The sequence below is a fragment of the Pristis pectinata genome, chromosome 25 (genome assembly GCF_009764475.1).
Source record: "Pristis pectinata isolate sPriPec2 chromosome 25, sPriPec2.1.pri, whole genome shotgun sequence".
NCBI lineage: Eukaryota > Metazoa > Chordata > Chondrichthyes > Rhinopristiformes > Pristidae > Pristis > Pristis pectinata.
The window spans coordinates 1227956-1245858 of record NC_067429.1 but is presented as its reverse complement, the minus strand read 5'-3'; the positions used below and the strand labels follow the sequence as shown (position 1 = coordinate 1245858).

At 49.3% G+C, this 17903-nt stretch overlaps 1 protein-coding gene across 8 annotated transcripts in view; it reads left to right on the top strand.

Annotated features, from left to right (window-relative positions):
- LOC127583041 (growth factor receptor-bound protein 10-like) overlaps window positions 1-17903 on the top strand; it is a 112395-nt gene that overhangs the window by 54483 nt on the left and 40009 nt on the right. For all 8 annotated transcript variants that reach the window (XR_007958197.1, XM_052038755.1, XM_052038750.1 and 5 more), the window contains 2 exons: window positions 14572-14746; window positions 16496-16628. Coding sequence is in view for 7 of the 8 variants with exons in the window: in XM_052038755.1 (XP_051894715.1) it covers window positions 14572-14746; window positions 16496-16628 (308 nt within the window). In the remaining variant the exon portion in view is untranslated. The remainder of the gene's footprint in view (window positions 1-14571; window positions 14747-16495; window positions 16629-17903) is intronic.

Here is a 17903-nt window from a genome sequence, read left to right as displayed (position 1 = left end):
AAGTGAAGAAAATTCTGTTCCAGTGAACCTCTGTAGCTGTGTTGGTGACTTTAATGCAAGTTATTTTATTTTTAATGCATTTATTGTGCTGGCTTTTATCTTTATTACATGAATTCAAAGTCAAAGTCGAGTTTATTGTCCGATGCACAAGTGCATGTGGGCACAGGTGCAATGGAAAACTTGTAGCAGCATCACAGGCACATCACATCAGATAAGCTTTTCACAAAAAACACAAATTAAACATAAATTATGCACAATTTTTACAAGAAAGAACATAATTAGAACAAAAAAGTGTTTAGTGTGACGCTATTACAGCACCAGCGACCCGGGTTCAATTCCAGCCGCTGTCTGTAAGGAGTTTGTACGTTCTCCCCATGTCTGCGTGGGTTTCCTCTGGGTGCTCCAGTTTCCTCCCACATTCCAAAGCCGTAACGTGTTAGGAAGTTGTGGACGTGCTCTGTTGGCACCGGAAGCGTGGCGACACTTGCGGGCTGCCCCCAGAACACTCTACACAAAAGAAGTATTTCACTGTGTGTTTCAATGTACATGTGACTACTAAAGCTATCTATCTATCTATCGAGTACAAAGTTATCAAAGATGGTCATAGTGTTGGTGAACTGTAGTGATTAAGGTTGTGCCGGTTGGTTCAAGAACCAAATGGTTGAAGGGAAGCAGCTGTTCCTGAACCCGATGGTGTGGGACTTTAGGCTTCTGTACCTCCTGCCCAATGGGAGCTGTGAGAAGATGGCACGGCCCGGATCGTGGGAATCTTTGATGAAGGATGTTGCCTTCTTGAGGCAGCGCCTCCTGTAGATACTCCCGATGGTGGGGAGGGATGTGCCTGTGATGTATTGGGCTGAGTCCACTACTCTGCAGCTTTTTATGTCCCTGTGCACTTGAATTGCCGTATGGGACCATGGTTCAACCAGTCAGGACACTTTCAACAGCGCATCTGGAGAAGTTTGTTAGAGTCTGAGTCACATCAAAACATTCGGCCGTCAGGAATCAGGCAGCAGGTAGTTATAAGCCAGAAACACAAGAGATTCTGCAGATGCTGGAATCTGGAGCAACGCACAAAATGCTGGAGGAACTCAGCAGGTCAGGCAGCACCTGGACCTGATGAAGGGTCTCGACTTGAAACGTTGACTGTTTATTTCCCTCCATAGATGCTGCCTGACCAGTTGAGTTTCTCCAGCATTTTGTGTGGAGTTATGTCAATCACTTTGATTAGTTCAGTTAACAACACTTAGCTGAGAGTTATGTCTGATTTTCTGTGAGATCTTTCATCCTCTCTAATCTTCATTTCAACAATTCCAGGTGATAAACTTTTAGCTAATCACAAGGATGCAATAATGTTTTTTTTACCGTTATATTCATTGTGCCTCCCTGTACATCTGCTGTATGGTCAGATCTACATAAGACTTTTAATTATCTCAATAATGATACCTTATGTAGCTGATAATGGAACCTCTCCTGTGAGATCTCATTATTCTTTGAGGCTGGATACTAGTTCCGTCTTCCTGCTTTGAGCTATTTCTAGTACTCATACTTTGCTGCAATTTTAATCTCCTGTCAGCTATATTTACTCTCTGGTAAACACGTTTGTGTTTCATTCTCATTTGTGCTATTTTAATGTGTTGTTAAGCTACCTCATAGTGAAATAGGAAAGTAATGTCCCTCTGCTTTAAGTGTGTTACAGGAATGCATTTTACAAATCTCCAGAATCCCAGATGAGGCATCTCTCTCATAGAATGAACAAGGCAAAGTGACAATGTCAAATTTAACAATTATAGTGTTGGTGTTTAACCAGAGCGGTTGATCGAGGATTCCAGATGTGACAGTAACCAAGGGGTGGTCTCTGCAGCCCCCACAGCATGAGAATGGGTTCCTTTCTTGTGTCTACATCAGCTCCCATCCACAATTGTCCATCTGTCACAACCAAACATTCTTTATTCAGCAATAGCTCCTCATTGAGAAACCGTCTCGAGCATTGATGCCATTAGTTTTACAGTCACCAGCAGTAACCAGAGTTACCTGAATGTTTGCTGAATGTTTTGGTGATTCTTTGAATGAGTACTGTAAGATAACACAAAAGCCATACAGTGCTCCCCCCACTGATCATGGTTGATCTGTGCCTTGTCCTCTTCGCTGCCCCGTCACTTACTCCCTGACCCCTATCAGTCTCAGCCTTAGATATATTCAGTGACTGAGCAGCTATGGCCCCTGGGGTAGAGAATTCTGAGGATTTATAATTCCCCAACCCTTTATACTGAGACCAGTCCCCTTGGATCACTGTTCATTCACAATCTGGCAGCATCTTTAACCTTGAACATCCTGCTCACAAAAATGACCAAAGGTTCTGCAAGTATTCAGCAGCTGAGCAGGAACAGGACAGGGTTTGAGCTGATGCTGAAGCTCAGACCCGGCATGTCTGAGGCAGTCCCACCTGCAGCAGGATCAGGGAGAAGGGACAACCCCACCTCCCATGTTCCTTCTGCTCCCCTTCCTCCAGGACCAGGACTGCTCTCCCCATTGCTGAATGCAGCCTCTAGACACTCCCTGATTTGTTCCACCTTCAGCAGCCCTGCATTCAGCTTCCTTGGCCCAAATGTCTGGTAATTGAAGGAAGGAAGGAAATGCTTTGGCAGCAGCTCAGAGAAGGTCTCCTGAACCAATACTTTAATGGGCAGGTTGTGTTATGAGGGTAGGTTGGGCAGATCAAACCCATGCCCACTGGGGTTCAGAAGAGTGAGATGTGACTTAATCAAAACATGTTAGATCCTGAGGAGTCTTGTCAGGGTGAATGTGAAGAGGAGCTGAGCCCTTGTGAAAAAAACCCAGAACCAGGGATCAAGGTCGTCTATTTAGGACAGTTGGGGCAATTAATTTTCTCTCAGTGGGTCACAGAGTACTGTGCCCAGTTCTGGTCGCCTCATTATAGGATGTGGAGGCGGTGAAAAGGGTGCAGAGGAGATTTACCAGATGCTGCCTGGTTTAGAGAGTATGCATTATGAGGAGAGACTGAGGGAGCTGGGGCTTTATTCTTTGGAGAGAAGGAGGATGAGGGGAGACATGATAGAGGTGTACAAAAGAGGAATAGATAGAGTGGACAGCCGGTGCCTCTTTCCCAGGGCACCAATGCCCAATACAAGAGGACATGGTTTTAAAGTAATGGGTGGGAAGTTCAAGGGAGATATCAGAGGGAGGTTTTTTACCCTGAGAGTGGTTGGGGCGTGGAATGCGCTGCCTGGGGTGGTGGTGGAGGCAGGTACATTGGTCAAATTCAAGAGATTGCTAGATAAGCATATGGAGGAATTTAAAATAGAGGGATATGTGGGAGGAAGGGGTTAGATAGTCTTAGGCGAGGTTTAAAGGTCAGCTCAACTTTGTGGGCCGAAGGGCCTGTATTGGGCTGTAGTGTTCTATGTTCTATGATTCTATAAGAATGTATGATTGAGAAGCAGGAATGGGCTGTTCAGCCCCTTGTGCCTGATCTTCCATTCAGTAAGATCACTCACCTTTCTCCTCAGTGCCATCCCTCCCTCTCTGGACGTCCCACCAGGTTGACCTGTGTTGATTCGGCTGTGGGTCCAGTGCTGGACCTGTGGGCCCCCTCCCTCAGTCCCTGAAACGTGCCCCTGTGTGCCAGCCAGCACCATCCCCACCTTCAGTGGCAGTGGGTGGGAAGCCAACATAAGCTGCTCCACACATATTGTCTCCAGTCAGCAGCGGAGGCTGCTGGCGTTTGGGATCACAGTCAGACCAAACATGAGCAAGGGCCAGGCAGCAAAGGCCCTTGGTGTCTGCTTTCACTTCAGCTTCAAAACACAACCATTCAGAATGTATATTTTGTACTATTCCTCATTCCCAGTTGAAGTAAGTGCTCCAGATGAACTCTGTTCAAACTTTGACACCCCGTGCCACCTCAGCGGTGCAGGGTGACAAGCCTTTCTCAATTTATTTTTGGGAACGGTGGTCTGTGCTGCTCAGCTAACCCACCAGAAACTCAGAGATGGACAGAGTGTTCGTGAGGAGGGCAGGAGGATTGTTTTAATGAAGAATATGGAATTTATCACAAACGATCACAGCCCTTGTAAGGACCAAGATTAAAAACACACGGAAGCAAAAATAATTTTAAATATGTTTAATATAGGTGATTGCTTTACTACAGTTTTCTCTCAGACAAACACTTGGGGCTTTATTCATGCTTGGGGTGGGGAGCTGAAGAGTTAATGTCCTCATTGTTGACTGACTTCATGCCAAGAACACCACTGAGGACACACCAGTGTGTTCCCTGGCAGTGAGTCGGACAGATTTGGAAATCAATTCTCATGTGATGTTTCCTCATATCTTCTGAGAACAAAGAACGAGGCCATTCGGTACATCAGGTCTAAGCCAGCTCTCAAGGCAATCCTCCCAATCACTTCCCTAGTTATTCTCTCTCACCTGCCCATCAACTCCTGCCATCAGACTCCTTCCACCCACCCACACCAGTGGTAATTTACAGAGACCGACTGACCGCACGTCTCTGGGATGTGGGAGTACCCGGGGGAAACCCATGCAGTCACAGAGAGAATGTGCAAACTCCACACAGTCAACACTGGAGGTCGAGACTGAGGCCGGGTCACTGGAGCTCTGAGGTAACAGCCCTGTGCGACAGCTGTGGGCAAGTGAAGAGAGTATCATCTGATCTTCACCAGACCACGCAGACTGCGCAATGAACCCAAACACAGGAGCCTTCGGTGACCTGGATGCCTGAGATACATCTCCAACATCCCCCGCCCCCCCACATCAACCCCACACCCCCAACATGGTCACAGACACGGAGATGGGGAGAGGAGAGAGGGGTGGATGCTTTTGGTGTCTGTAACCCCCTGACTCCTGAACCCCAGCACAGTGCCAGAGCGTCAAATCGTAGTCCACACAGGGGAGGGAAGGAGAGAGGGGGAGGATGGAGAGGAAGGAGGGTTAAAAGGAAGGGAGGAGGGGGTAGGAGGGTGAGAGGGGGAGGTAAAGGAGATGGCACCTCTGCTGCAGGGCTGTACCTGCTGACCTCACCCTGCTGCCTCTGAGTGCCTCATTACTGGCTCCTGAGACAGCAGCTGCCGGGCTCAGCTGCCAGAGAGCTCGGCACCACGGAGTCTGGCACCGGCCGCGAGCTGGCTGGCTGGGAGGCTGCGAGCCTGTGTGGATAGCCTGGGGGTGGCATTGAATGCTGTGCTCACCTCCAAACGTGGCAGGCTCTGTGGCTGCAGCCTCCACCACTTCCCACCCCGACCGTTCACGCCGTCTCCCCTTCTGAAAAATTGAAACAGAAATCTGCTGAAAAACCAGCAAAACTTCCGTAGGATGTTGACTGGATTGCTGTGTTTGTCTGCAAACTTGTTTGGCTTCCTGCTGCTTCCTTTTTACTGTTGTACAGTCAGCTGTGAGCATAAACGTGTAAAAATGCTCTTTCCATTCAGTTCCCTGTGCAACTACCCAGTGCAGTCCTGTACAGTTCTCCAGTGCAGCCCCTGTGCTCCAGTGCAGTCCTGTGAAGTTCTCCAGTGCAGCCCCTGTGCTCCAGTGCAGTCCTGTACAGTTCCCAAGTACAGTTCCTGTGCATTTCTCCAGTGCAGCTCCAATGCAGTGCCTTGGTGCATTTTCCAGTGCAGTTGTGCAGTTCCCCTTTGCAGTTCCTCAGTGTAGAACCTGCACAATTCCCATTCAATTCCCCAGTGCAGCAACCCCTGAGCAGTTCCCCTTTGCAGCTCCTGCACTATTCACTGAAACAGTCCCTGTGCAGTTTCCCAGTGCACAATTCTCTAATGCAAGCCTGTTGCATCTCAGCACAGCAACCTCCTTCCACACCGCCACTGACTTATTCCCTTCGTCCATGAATACAACGTTTTCCCTTCGTCCATGAATTCCCAACGAATTCCCTTCGTCCATGAATACAACGTTTTCCCTTCGTCCATGAATTCCCAACGAATTCCCTTCGTCCATGAATACAACGTTTTCCCTTCGTCCATGAATTCCCAACGAATTCCCTTCGTCCATGAATACAACGTTTTCCCTTCGTCCATGAATTCCCAACGAATTCCCTTCGTCCATGAATACAACGTTTCCAGCTGGATACCACCACACCTCCACACCGCACGGCTCCCTTGTGGCTGAATGAGTGTCAGACCCCAGATAAGAGGCTCTTCAGGCATAACCTGATCACTAGCCTGATGCTCTCCTCCCCAGACCCTCCCTGCCCATTTTCACTGCCCAGTTGAGCCTGAAGCAGGGATTGAAACTGGGATCCTCTCTCTTCACTGCAAATTCCCTTTGTGGCACAGATGGGGTGCCTTCAGCAAAGGGTGAAAAATCTTTACACATTAGAATCAAGTTCTAGTTGATGTCTGATGGTGCTATCACAGGTTGAGACAACTGACTGATAAATGTACAGTAAAACTTCAATCGTCTGAGATCCCAGTGGTTCAGCAGCAGGTTCACCAGGTAATGCTTCCTGTGCTCCCTCCCACTCACCGGGACCCCGTTCCCACACCATGACCTCCCTCACCGGGACCCCGTTCCAACACCACCTTCTCCCTCACTGGGACCCTGTTCCCACACCACCTTCTCCCTCACCGGGACCCCGTTCCCACACCACCTTCTCCCTTACCGGGACCCCAGTACCCATGCTCCCACTCAATTCACCGAGGCTCTGTGTCCCACACTCTCTTTAGACTGACCAGGGTTGTTTAAGTTGATTGACCACTCCCTTTAAGCTTATTAGTTTCACTGGGAAATTTATGATAACATTGTATAACAAATAAAAGTGAATTAAAAAGTCGTGCTGGGTGACATCCAATTATCCAGAAAGTCTGCTTGTCCAAGATCACCAAAGTCCTGTGTGCTGAGTTATTGGAGCTTTACTTATAAACATATCTGCAAATCAAAGATCCTTAACCCTGCATTGAGAGATTTTTGGAATCAACTCCTCAACATCATCTTCTGAAAATTCAGCTCTGAAAGCCTTGCTGTTCATGGAAGAAAATCTGTCCCATCACCTGGAGATCAGTTCGTTCGTAGCTGAGGGGTTAGATCTAGCATGTCCTTTCCCTATTAATCTAGGCCAGTGTTACTGGGCTGGCTCAGGCTAGATGTGTTAATGCTGGATTATACCATAAAACATAGGAGCAGAATTAGGCCATTCGGCCCGTCGAGCTTGTGCTATTCAATCATGACTGATTCTTTAACTTCATTCTCCTGCCTTCTCCCTGTAATCCTTAACCCCTGACCAATCAAGAACTTATCAGTCCCTGCCTTAGATACACCCAGTGACTTGGTCTCCACAGCAAAGAATTCCACAGATTCACCACTGGGCTGCAGAAATTCCTCTTCTATTCTGTGCCCTCGGATCCTATATTCTCCCACTAATGGAAACATCCTCTCCATGTCCACTCTGTCCTGACCTTTTAGTATCTGGTAAGTTTCAGTCAGATCCCCCCCTCATCCTCCTGAACTCCATCGAGTACAGGCCCAGAGACATCAAACACTCCTCGTGCGTGATTGGGAGTACTTGCAGCCCCCGCAGTCTGAACCGGGCACTGTATGTGTCAGGAGTTTGGGGCCAAGCAGCACATCCTTTGCCAGGTTAATGACAGGCTGAACCACTAACGTCAAGCCCCTGCTTCTTGCAGCATGAACATGTCTAAGTCTATTGTGGCTGCTCACTTGGCCCTGAGCGTTTTTCTGGTGTTGTAATTAATCAAGTGCCTTCCATTGTACTTTGTGCACTCACTGCTTCTGTGCTGGTCTGTGACGCCTGCAGGGCCCAGAACAATGAGGGCAAGTGTTGTCACCAGTGAGTGGTGCTCACCTGACTGCTGGCTCCCCAACTCCACGCCAGACCCTGCATTCTCTTCAGGCTTTGTTTATGTTCACGTTTATTGTTGTCACAGGCGTACATACCCAGCACTGTCTGAGGACAAACTTAACATAAAATATACACAACTTACAAGTGTGCAAACTAACCAATAAAATAAACACAACACTAGTGCAAGATTAAGAAAGAGAGAAACAAAATAGTCCGAGGTAGGATTAGGGTTTCTCAGGTGGGTTCAAGAACCTGACGGCAGTGGGGAAGAAGCTGTTGTTGAACCTTGAGGTGTGGGTCTTCAGGCTCCTGTACCTCCTGCCTGATGGCAGCATCTAGAAAAGGGCATGGCCCGGATGGTGGGGTCTCTGATGATGGATGCCGCCTTCCTGAGACATCGCCTCTTGTAGATGTCCTCGACGGTGGGGAGAGCTGTACCCGTGATGGAACTGGCCGAGTCCACCACTCTCTGTAGCCTCTTGTATTCCTGTGCACTGGGGTTTCCACAGCAGGCTGTGATGCATCCAGTCAGAATGCTTTGTTTCAAGTTAGTTATTAATAAACCAGTCTGGAATTCAGGAGAAGCGCCTTTACCCAGAGAGGTGGGCAAGAACATGGAGCTTTCTCCCACAGCAACCATTTGGTGTCAATAGTTTGTTGCATTTAAGGCAAAGTTTTGTAATCAGATGATGGAGAGAAGAGCAGAAGGAGGTGCTGGCTGGTGGAGATGGAGAAGGCTGGGAAAGCCTCACCAAGAGCAGAACCACTTGCTCAGAACAGAAGGGCCCAATGGCCTCTCTTCATGTGCTGTGTAATAGTGTAAAAGCACCTCTCTCTGCTCACCCCACCCCTCACACCATCAGTGGGGTCCTTTTTGACGAGATGGTCCCAGCCATTCAGACCTCCTCTACAAGAACCATCAGTGCCGCCCTCACGCTGACCATTCGAGAGGTACATCCACTCAGTGGTTACCCTTCACGGGGTCAGTGACTGAAACTTACAGTGGTCTTAACAATGGGACCCTTGACTGAGGTGGTTATAGAATATACAGCTGGAACCTCAGGGCAATCAGATCAGCAAAGCATGTGTTGGTCTCTGAATGCAAGACCACAGGTGGAATATTGTGTACAGGTCTGGTCTCCTTACCGAAGGAAGGGTATGTTTGTGTTAGAGAGAGTGCAGGACAGGTTCACTGGACTGATTGATTCTGCGATGGCAGGTTTTCCCCTGAGGAGGGATGAAGCAGATTGAGCTCACCTTGTCTTGAGTTTAAAAGAATGAGCTGTGATCTCATTGAAGTGTGTTTGGTTTATTGTTATATGTGCTGAAATACAGGGAAGAGCTTTGGTTTGAGGGTGGCGGATCTTGGAGTTCTCTCCCGAGGAGAGCTGTGACCACTGAGTGCCTGAGATAGAGAGTGATACGTTTTCAGTTATTGGGGGAATTAAGGCACGTGGAGTTAGTGCGGGAGGGTGTGGGGTGAAGGTCGGCCATGTTGGAGCAGGCACCAGAGACGAATGGCCTTCTCCTGCCTCAATTCTTTATGTTCTTATTTTCAAGTGTGGAACAGTTGGTTCCCGCAGCCGTAAAGTCACCAGATCTTGTTTATTTCACACTTTTACCTGTGGGAATGGACTCCTCTATGTTCTTGGCACTCCCTACATACTGTCGACTGCAAGTGTTATTGAAAGGCAGCCCACTTGTTTTAGATGTGTTGTTACAACATGAGGGTGCAGCGGCCATTAACGCTCTACCTCGTGGGTCTTTCTGTTGCTGCCCCACTCTACAGAACCGTGCGTTGGACGGGGAGCGGCCATCGCCAGCTCTCTCTCACTTTGTTTCATCAACACCTGTCCAGAGGGATGACACTTATTTTCAATTTTACGCCAGGTTCTGTCCTCTATCAGTGATTTGCGGCTCTGATGTCTGCTCAAAACATGACACACGTATCTGTCCATTCTGCACACACCCAGTGTGGCAAACCTCCAACTCCTTCAGGCTCTCTCAGAGGCGTGTTCTTAAGAGCACTTGAAGAGTGAGTGAGGTGTGTCCATGGCGCCAAGCTGCCTGGTACATTCGAGCTTCCAATATTTCTGTAGCATCTTCAACCCTTCCTGATCCTTCAATGGCAGCAGAGATGGAAGCAAATCCTCAAATCAACTATGTCCACGACAGCCTATCTGACCGTCCAACGTGCCAACTCCTAGGAAAGGTCCTATAGTGTGGCAGCTCCAAGTTCAATGTCAGACCATAGCAGTGCATCTTAACCAATACAATGGCCACGACAGTTCTGCTGTCTGACCACATTGTCTAACCAAGCTGGTGTGGAGCTCCCAGTACCGAAGGAGGCTTTGCTCCAAGTCTGGCAGTGATGGCGTGTCACCTCCATCAGGATGGTCTGAACTCTCCAAAGTCCTCATAGAATGCTAACGGGGTTTTCTAGGGTGGAGGGGCAGCTGCCAATGATGCTCTGGCCTTCTCACCGAGATCTGACCAACAGTTCACCTGCAAAGTGAGGGATAGGAGAGCCACTGGGACCTCTTGTAATTGTGGACTCACTCACATAAACACACACACACACACGCACACACACACACATGACACACACACACACATACACACATGACACACACACACACACACGCACACACACAATCTCACACAAACACAAACACACACACACACACTCTCGGTCACACACACCGGGCCCTCTCTCTCACACACACACACACACACACACACACACACACGGGGTCACTCCAGAACATTAAGAAGTGCACACATGCCTTTCTGACAGCCTGCAGATTTAAACACATATACCCCTGCTGACTGCCAGCGTCTTTCTTTGTGTTTGAACTCCAGGTGTTTACAGACAGGTAATGAAGGTCTATCTGATTCTTCACCAAGGAGCCGGGACCAGAATCTCTGAAGTTCAGTGGGCATCAGGTGTTCATTGATTATTGAGCAAGCTGACAAATTGCTGATTGTTTACAGAATGGTGGGGGAATCACATAGTGTCTCTGTGCTGGTGGAATAAAGTGTCTACGCACATTATGCTTTAAAAAATTGCATTTAAAAAGCTAATTTTCAAATATTTTCTGTGGAAAATTGGTCCACAACTTGCGGACTAGCCACTCGCTCACAATGTGCGGAGGCTGAGGAATGGGTGGAGTGAGCCCACATCCGTCCTCCAACCCTCTGCAAGGTGCTCCATAAACGCCCCCTCTTTGATCAAATCTGTGTTAATGTGCTGAAATATCTCTCTCACACACAGTGGCTCAGTGTCAGACTTGGCCAATTAATGGTTTGGTAATGTTCCTATTCAGTGCCTCTGTACACTTTACTACATTAGAGGCCTTGTATAAATAACAATGATGTTCTATACTACCAGCAACATGGGTCCCTCCTCCTCCTCTCCTTTCTCCTCTCTTCCCTCATCCTCCTCACTCAACCTCCTCTTCCCTCCTCGATTTTCTGAGGCTGCTTCAGAGTCAGAGCTTGTAATTCCTTCTCAGGGACAATGGTTGGGTCTAGAAGATCCCCTCCCCACCTCACAGTCTACCCTTGAATGTTTTGTTAGCTTTCAGCCACCTGCATAGGGTCCACACTCCTCCCAAACACCTTCAACCTTCCTCTTTCAGAACTTCAAAAGGATCATTTGCTGCTCCCTCACCTTTACCATTTGGAATCACTGTCATTGGGAGTTCTTTATTCTAAAGTTATCTGCCTTGATTCTTTCTCTCACTGACAGTCGAAGGAGTCACTGCCAAAACAAATATCTGCTTCAGTATTTTATACAGACATGAAGTATCCAATACATAATTAGAGAAATGAGTTACAGTTACAGAAGTTATAGGAAAGACACGGTTAAACCGGAACAAGTGCAGAGGAGATTTCCGAGGATGTTGCCAGGACTCGAGGGCCTGAGTTATAGGGAGAGGTTGGCCAGGCTGGGACTTTATTCCTTGGAACGTAGGAGAATGAGGGGCAACCTCATAGAAGTGTTTAAAATTATGAGAGGCATGGATAAGGTGGACAGTAACAGTCTTTTTCCCAGGGTAGGGGAGCCCAAAACTAGGGGCATAGGTTTAGGGTGAGAAGGGAAAGGTTTAAAAAGGAGCAACTTTTTCGCGCAGAGGGTGGGGAGTGTGTGGAACGAGCTGCCAGAGGAAGTGGGTGAGGCAGGTACAATGGTATCATTTAAGAAGCACTTGGATAGGTACATGGAGGGGCGGGACTTGGAGGGATATGGGCCGAACACAGGAAATTGGGACTAGCTGGGTGGGCACCATGGTTGGCATGGACTGGTTGGACCGAAGGGCCTGTATCCGTGCTGTATTGCTCTGTGACTCTAATGACTCTAAGTTATAGAAAAGGTGAGAGGGGAGAGATTTAAAAGGAACTTGAGGGGCAACTTTTTCACACAGAAGGTGGGTTCTACATGGAACGAGCTGCCAGAGGAAGCGGGTGAGGCAGGTACAATAACAACTTTTAAAAGTCACTTGGACAGATACATCACTCGGAAAGGTTTAGAAGGTTATGGGCCAAACACTGGCAAATGGGACTGGCTTGGATGAGACATCTTGGTGGGCTTGGACCAGTTGGGCAAAAGGGCCTGTTTCCATGCTGTATGACTCTGTGACTCTGTGACTCCGAATAATATATGGATATTTATATTCATTTGTTTAACAACAGAAGCACATTCACCGGGGCTTTCAGATAAAAAGCTCTTTGTTTGCAGTTATCTGATGCCTGATTTAGTCAGTAAAACACAGGATAATTGGGCAGATTGGAATGTGGGCCAACATGCACTGTTATCGGGACAGTGTCCTGTTTTAGAGTCATCATTGTGGAGGTGTACAGCACAGAAGCAGGCCCTTCAGCCCATTGTGTCTGTGCCAACCACCATATCCATCTACACTAACCCCACCTGCCTGCATCAATCCCACATCCCTCTGTTCCCTGTCGATGCCTCTTAAGTGTTGTTCCTGTTCCTGCCTCCACACCTCTCCGGCAGCTCAGTCGGGATACCAACTACTCCGTGTGTGAAACATTTACCCCTCAGGTCCCCTTTAAACCTCCTCCCTCTCACCTTAAACCTCTGCCCTCCAGTTTCAGACACCCCTTCCACGGGGAACAGGCTCTGGATATCTCCCCTATCCTTGCCTCTCATAACTTCATAAACCTCTCTCCTCTCAGATTTAACAAGAGTTGGATTAGTTCTTGATAAGGAAAGCTCTGCAGAGCTCTGGGGAAGAAGTGGGATGGAGTATTGGCAAGCTCTTTAAGGAGCGATAGGTCAGAGCCCCTCTACCTCTGACCTACATGTCATCCTTCTCCTTCCCCACCTCTGCTTTACCACATCCAAACAAGGGCCGATCGTTCAGTGTTGGGTACTGAGCCACACGGCTTTCCAGTGGCACAAGTTAGACCTCTAAAGCGTGCTAAAGGATCACCCAATGTACATGAGTCAGGGTGGGAGGCTGCAGCCAGCTACAGTCTTGGACTAAAGGGAAAGCCTCCACTTGCTCAGTCAGCAGACAGCTCCCAGTGCGCACTCACAGGAAATTCTGCAGATGCTGGAATCTGGAGCAATACACAAAAAGTGCTGGAGGAACTCAGCAGGTCAGGCAGCATCCATGGAGGGAAATAAACAGTCGACATTTTGGCCCGAGACCCTTCGTCAGGACTCATGAAGGGTCCTGTTTATTTCCATCCATAGATGCTGCCTGACCTGTTGAGTTCCTCCAGCATTTCCTGTGTAATGTCCCAGTACACACTGTTCCTCATCCCTAAGGACAACGCAGAGTTAATTCTGACTCATCTCAATGAGACACAAGAGGCAGCAGAACAAACAACAGTCCTGAAGCAGGGTTTCAATCCAAAACGTCGACAATCCCTTTCCCCCCACAGACGCTGCTCGACCCGTTGAGTTCCTCCAGCAGATTGTGTGCTGACTCATTTCATTCTTACAGAGGGAGTGGGCAAGACTGACGTGAATTTAATGCACATCTCTAATTGTCCCTGAGTTGCTTTCTGGGCCACATTCCGGGCCCAGAGTCACGAACAGGCCAAACAGGACAGATTTCTTTCCTTAAAGCACATTAGTGAGTGGGTGACGTTTAATGACAGCCCTGTCATTTCACGATCACCAATCAGTTTTCTAATTTTAGTTTTTATTTCATTGGATTCCCATTCTCCAGCCTCCATGGTGACGGAACATGCATCTGGTCCCTGGGGTTCTCCTGCTTCTCAGGGACCTCTTGTCCAGTAACAGCCACTTTCCCACCTCACAGCGAAGGGTGAGCATACACCTTGTGTCCGGCCCACTGGATGAGTGTTCCCTCGGGTTGGGGCTGGTTGACGGACAGTGTCTGCAGTCCTCAGGCAACCACACTCATCACCCACAGGAACACAGCATCGGAAAATGAAGACAAGGATGGAGAGTCTACCAAACTAATCGGAAAGGGAGGGTTGGTGTGGAGGGAAAGGTGGTGTGTAGGCACAGGTAATGTAGAGACCTGAGCATGGACACGTAGAATGAATACTCAAGAACTACTTTACAGAGACATCCGTGAAACACTCTCTTTAAAGACCAGCTCCCCAGGGCTGAGCCTACCGTGGGCAGAGCTCTGGGTCCGACATCTGACGGGGGAAGTGATTCAGAGAGTGCCCTGTATATTTTAGTGAAATAACTGGTTATCTGTCACTGTTTCCATCAGATGCTGACATGGACCTTGTGACATTGGAGCAGAATGTGAGCACCAGGCTGGACAACCTGTACCACAAGGATGTGGTATCAATGCTGCCCAATGGTCACATGACATCCAGCCAGCCTGACCCTCAGTCGGCATTGCTGGGTCAGAGGTCACAGCCGGTTCACATACAAGTTAAAAGGTAAAATGTGTTAAAGAAAAAAATCGGTCAAATCGCCGGGCGGTCTGACAATCTACAGCTGCAACAGTCAGGCATCATTTAAAACCATGCAGGTCAGCCAATGGGAGGCTGAGCTTGCCTACAGCTGGAGATCAGCGTTAGCCTGGAGTGGGTCATGTTGCAGGAGGGATGAGAGGGGAGAGGTGAGGTAGAGAGGGGTAAGGAGATGACAGGTGTAGGGAACTGGAGGGGAGGGGGAAGGGGAGGGGAGGGGAGAGGGAAGGGTGGAGGGGTGGAGAGGGGAGGGTGGAGGGGAGGGGGTAGGGGAGAGGGGAGAGGGGAGGGGAGGGTAGAGGGGAGGGTGGGGAGAGGGAAGGGGAGGGGAGGGGGGAGGGGGAGGGGGGGAAGGGAGGGGAGAGGGGAGAGGGAAGGGGAAGGGGGGTGGAGGGGAGAGGGAAGGGGGAGGGGGGTGGAGGGTAGGGGAGAGGGGAGGGGAGGGTAGAGGGGAGGGTGGGGAGAGGGAAGGGGAGGGGAGGGGGGAAGGGGGAGGGGGGAAGGGAGGGGAGAGGGGAGAGGGAAGGGGAAGGGGGGTGGAGGGGAGGGGAGAGGGGAGAGGGGAGGGGAGGGTGGAGGGGAGGAGAGAGGGAAGGGGAGGCGGAGGGAGGAGGGGAGAGGGAAGGGGGAGGGGGGGAGGAGGGGGAGGGGAGGTGCATGGAGGGAGGGGAAAGGTGAAGGAGGGGAAGGGCAGCTGGAGTTGGGTAGAGGATCCAAGTTACTGATTTGGGTGAGAATGTAGTTGCCAGGGTTAGTGGGCTTGTGGATGACACCAGAATTGGAGGTTCAGTGCACGGTGAAGAAGGCTGTCTGAGGTTACAACAGGTTCTCGATCAGCTGGGGAAATGGGCCAAGGAACGGCGGATGGAATTTAACTCAGACAAGTGTGAAGTGTTGCAGCTTGGTAATTTAAACCAGGACAGGATTTACACAGTAAATGGCAGGGCCCTGGAGAGACCGAGGGGTACAGATACATTGTTCCCCTGGTTGGGTCCTCTGGCTGTGACCAGGGGTCACAGTCTCAGAATAACCATTCAGGACAGAGATGAAAAGAAATCTCTTCACCCATTGGAAGAATCATTGGAAGTCTGTATTCGAGAGAGCTGTGGAGGCTCAATCACTGAGTACACTCAAGGCAGAGCTCAAAAGATTTGTATATGTTATCGAAATCAAGGGATGAGTGGTTAATGCAGGAGAGTGATGCTGAAGTATTACTAAATGTTGGGGAAGACCCTGGAGCGACCAGCACACTCCTACTTCCTCTGTTCTGCAAAGCTGCACGAGGGAGCTTTGAAATAGCTGAGTGAGCCTGGTGGGAAGAGGAGGGGAAGGGAGAAGGTGTTCCAGCTCATTCAGCAGACCTGTGCTGATTGCGTGTCTCAGGTAAAGCGTGTCTCTTCCTCCTGTGTCTGACACAAGCCCTTTATGTAGGGGTCAGGAAACAGGGAAGCCTTTGTATGTGATATTACTGTGGGAAGTCCAATGAAACTGGGGGTGGGAAAGTTTCACTGAGTTGGGGAGCAGATCTTCCTTTAAGCTCACTCTCTGGAGTTCCATTTCATTGACAAGACTCTCCACCTTAGGTACCTCAGTCATCTCCATGTGTTCTCATATAAAGGAGTTAATGACTTGTTTAAACTCCACATCACCTTGTTGTGTTTGTTATGTGCTGAAGAACATTCACAGAATTTCTGATGAAGTTTTAATTGTTCATAGGCAACCAAAGGAGGAAGAACTGCAGACGTCATCACTCCCAACCATCCCCAACCCCTTCCCAGAACTGTGTAGCCAGCCCAGCTCCCCGAGCTTCAGCAACAGTTCCAAACCGCCGGCCAGCAGAGGCACGCACGTGAGTAGTGAAGCTGGAAGAGAAGCCACATCCACAATCCTCTCCTGCCGGCACTTGCTACTGAAACACTGAGGGCTCTGGACAGCGGGGGGGGAGGGGGGGGAGCTCAGTGCCAATGCCAATTCATGCCAATAATTGTCAAGGATATGTGGTTACATTCTCTCTTGTTGGAGGTGGTCGTTTTCCCAGCACTTGTATGGCACTTGTCTACCTTGATTTTAGTACCCACTGGCTGGGCCCCACCTGTAATGAGGATGGGGCTTCCTTCCATTACCTGTTTAACTGGAACCATCAGTCATGACAAACTGAGGCAGGACCACAGAGCTCTGTGCAATCCGTTGGCCATGGGATTGAGTTTTGTCTGTTGCCTGCTTTTTCTGCTGTTTTGCAGTTTCATCATTTTTGAGAACACCAAGGTGGACCCCCCCCCCCCCCCCCCCCCCCGCCAACCCCCCAGCCCTCTACCCCCATCACTGAACCAAGGCTATTCCCCTGGTTTGTTGGAGGTTTTGGAGAGAGGGCTACACCAGGCCACGAGTTTACTGATTGTGGGGGTGAACATTCCTGCTGCTACTGGTCTGCTCTGCCTCATGGATGCCTGTGTCAGAGCCGCCAGACCTGTCCTGAATCTGTCCCATTTAAGATGGGTTCAGTAACCTTCTGCTCAGTGCAGGCTGTGCAGATGGGAGAGTGCTATCGATGGTGTTCTGGACACGTGTCTCTCCCACAGGTAGATTGGTGACAACGTTCGAACTCCACAACTTACATTTCCAGTGACTTTAACCAGAATCAGACTCACATTCATTTATTGTCACATACACCAGGGTGCGATGAAATTCCTTGCTCACGTGAAGCTCACAGTGTACGTGGTGATAACAAATACAGCAGTAAACACAGCGACAAGCACAGAAAAACGGGAATGGTGCAAAGAACAGTCGTGCAGTCTGAGGGAGTGCAAACAGAAAGGCTAAAGTGACATTAACGGGAGGGGTAGAATGAAGGATCTGAGCAGCCCCACCGGGAAGGGGACTGGTTCAGGAGTCTGACAGCAGTGGGGAAGAAGCTGTTCCTGAGTCTGGATGTCCAGGCTTTCAAGCTCCTGTATCTTCTCCCAGAAGGTAGAAGAGAGAAAAGGAACGGCCGGGGTGACAGGTGTCCCTGACAACACTGTCAGCCTTCCTGAAGCAACGCACGGTGTAGATGGACTGGATGGAAGGAAGTGAGCCAATATTATTCAGAGATAATGAGTAGCACAGCTGATCCAGCAGCAGCAGT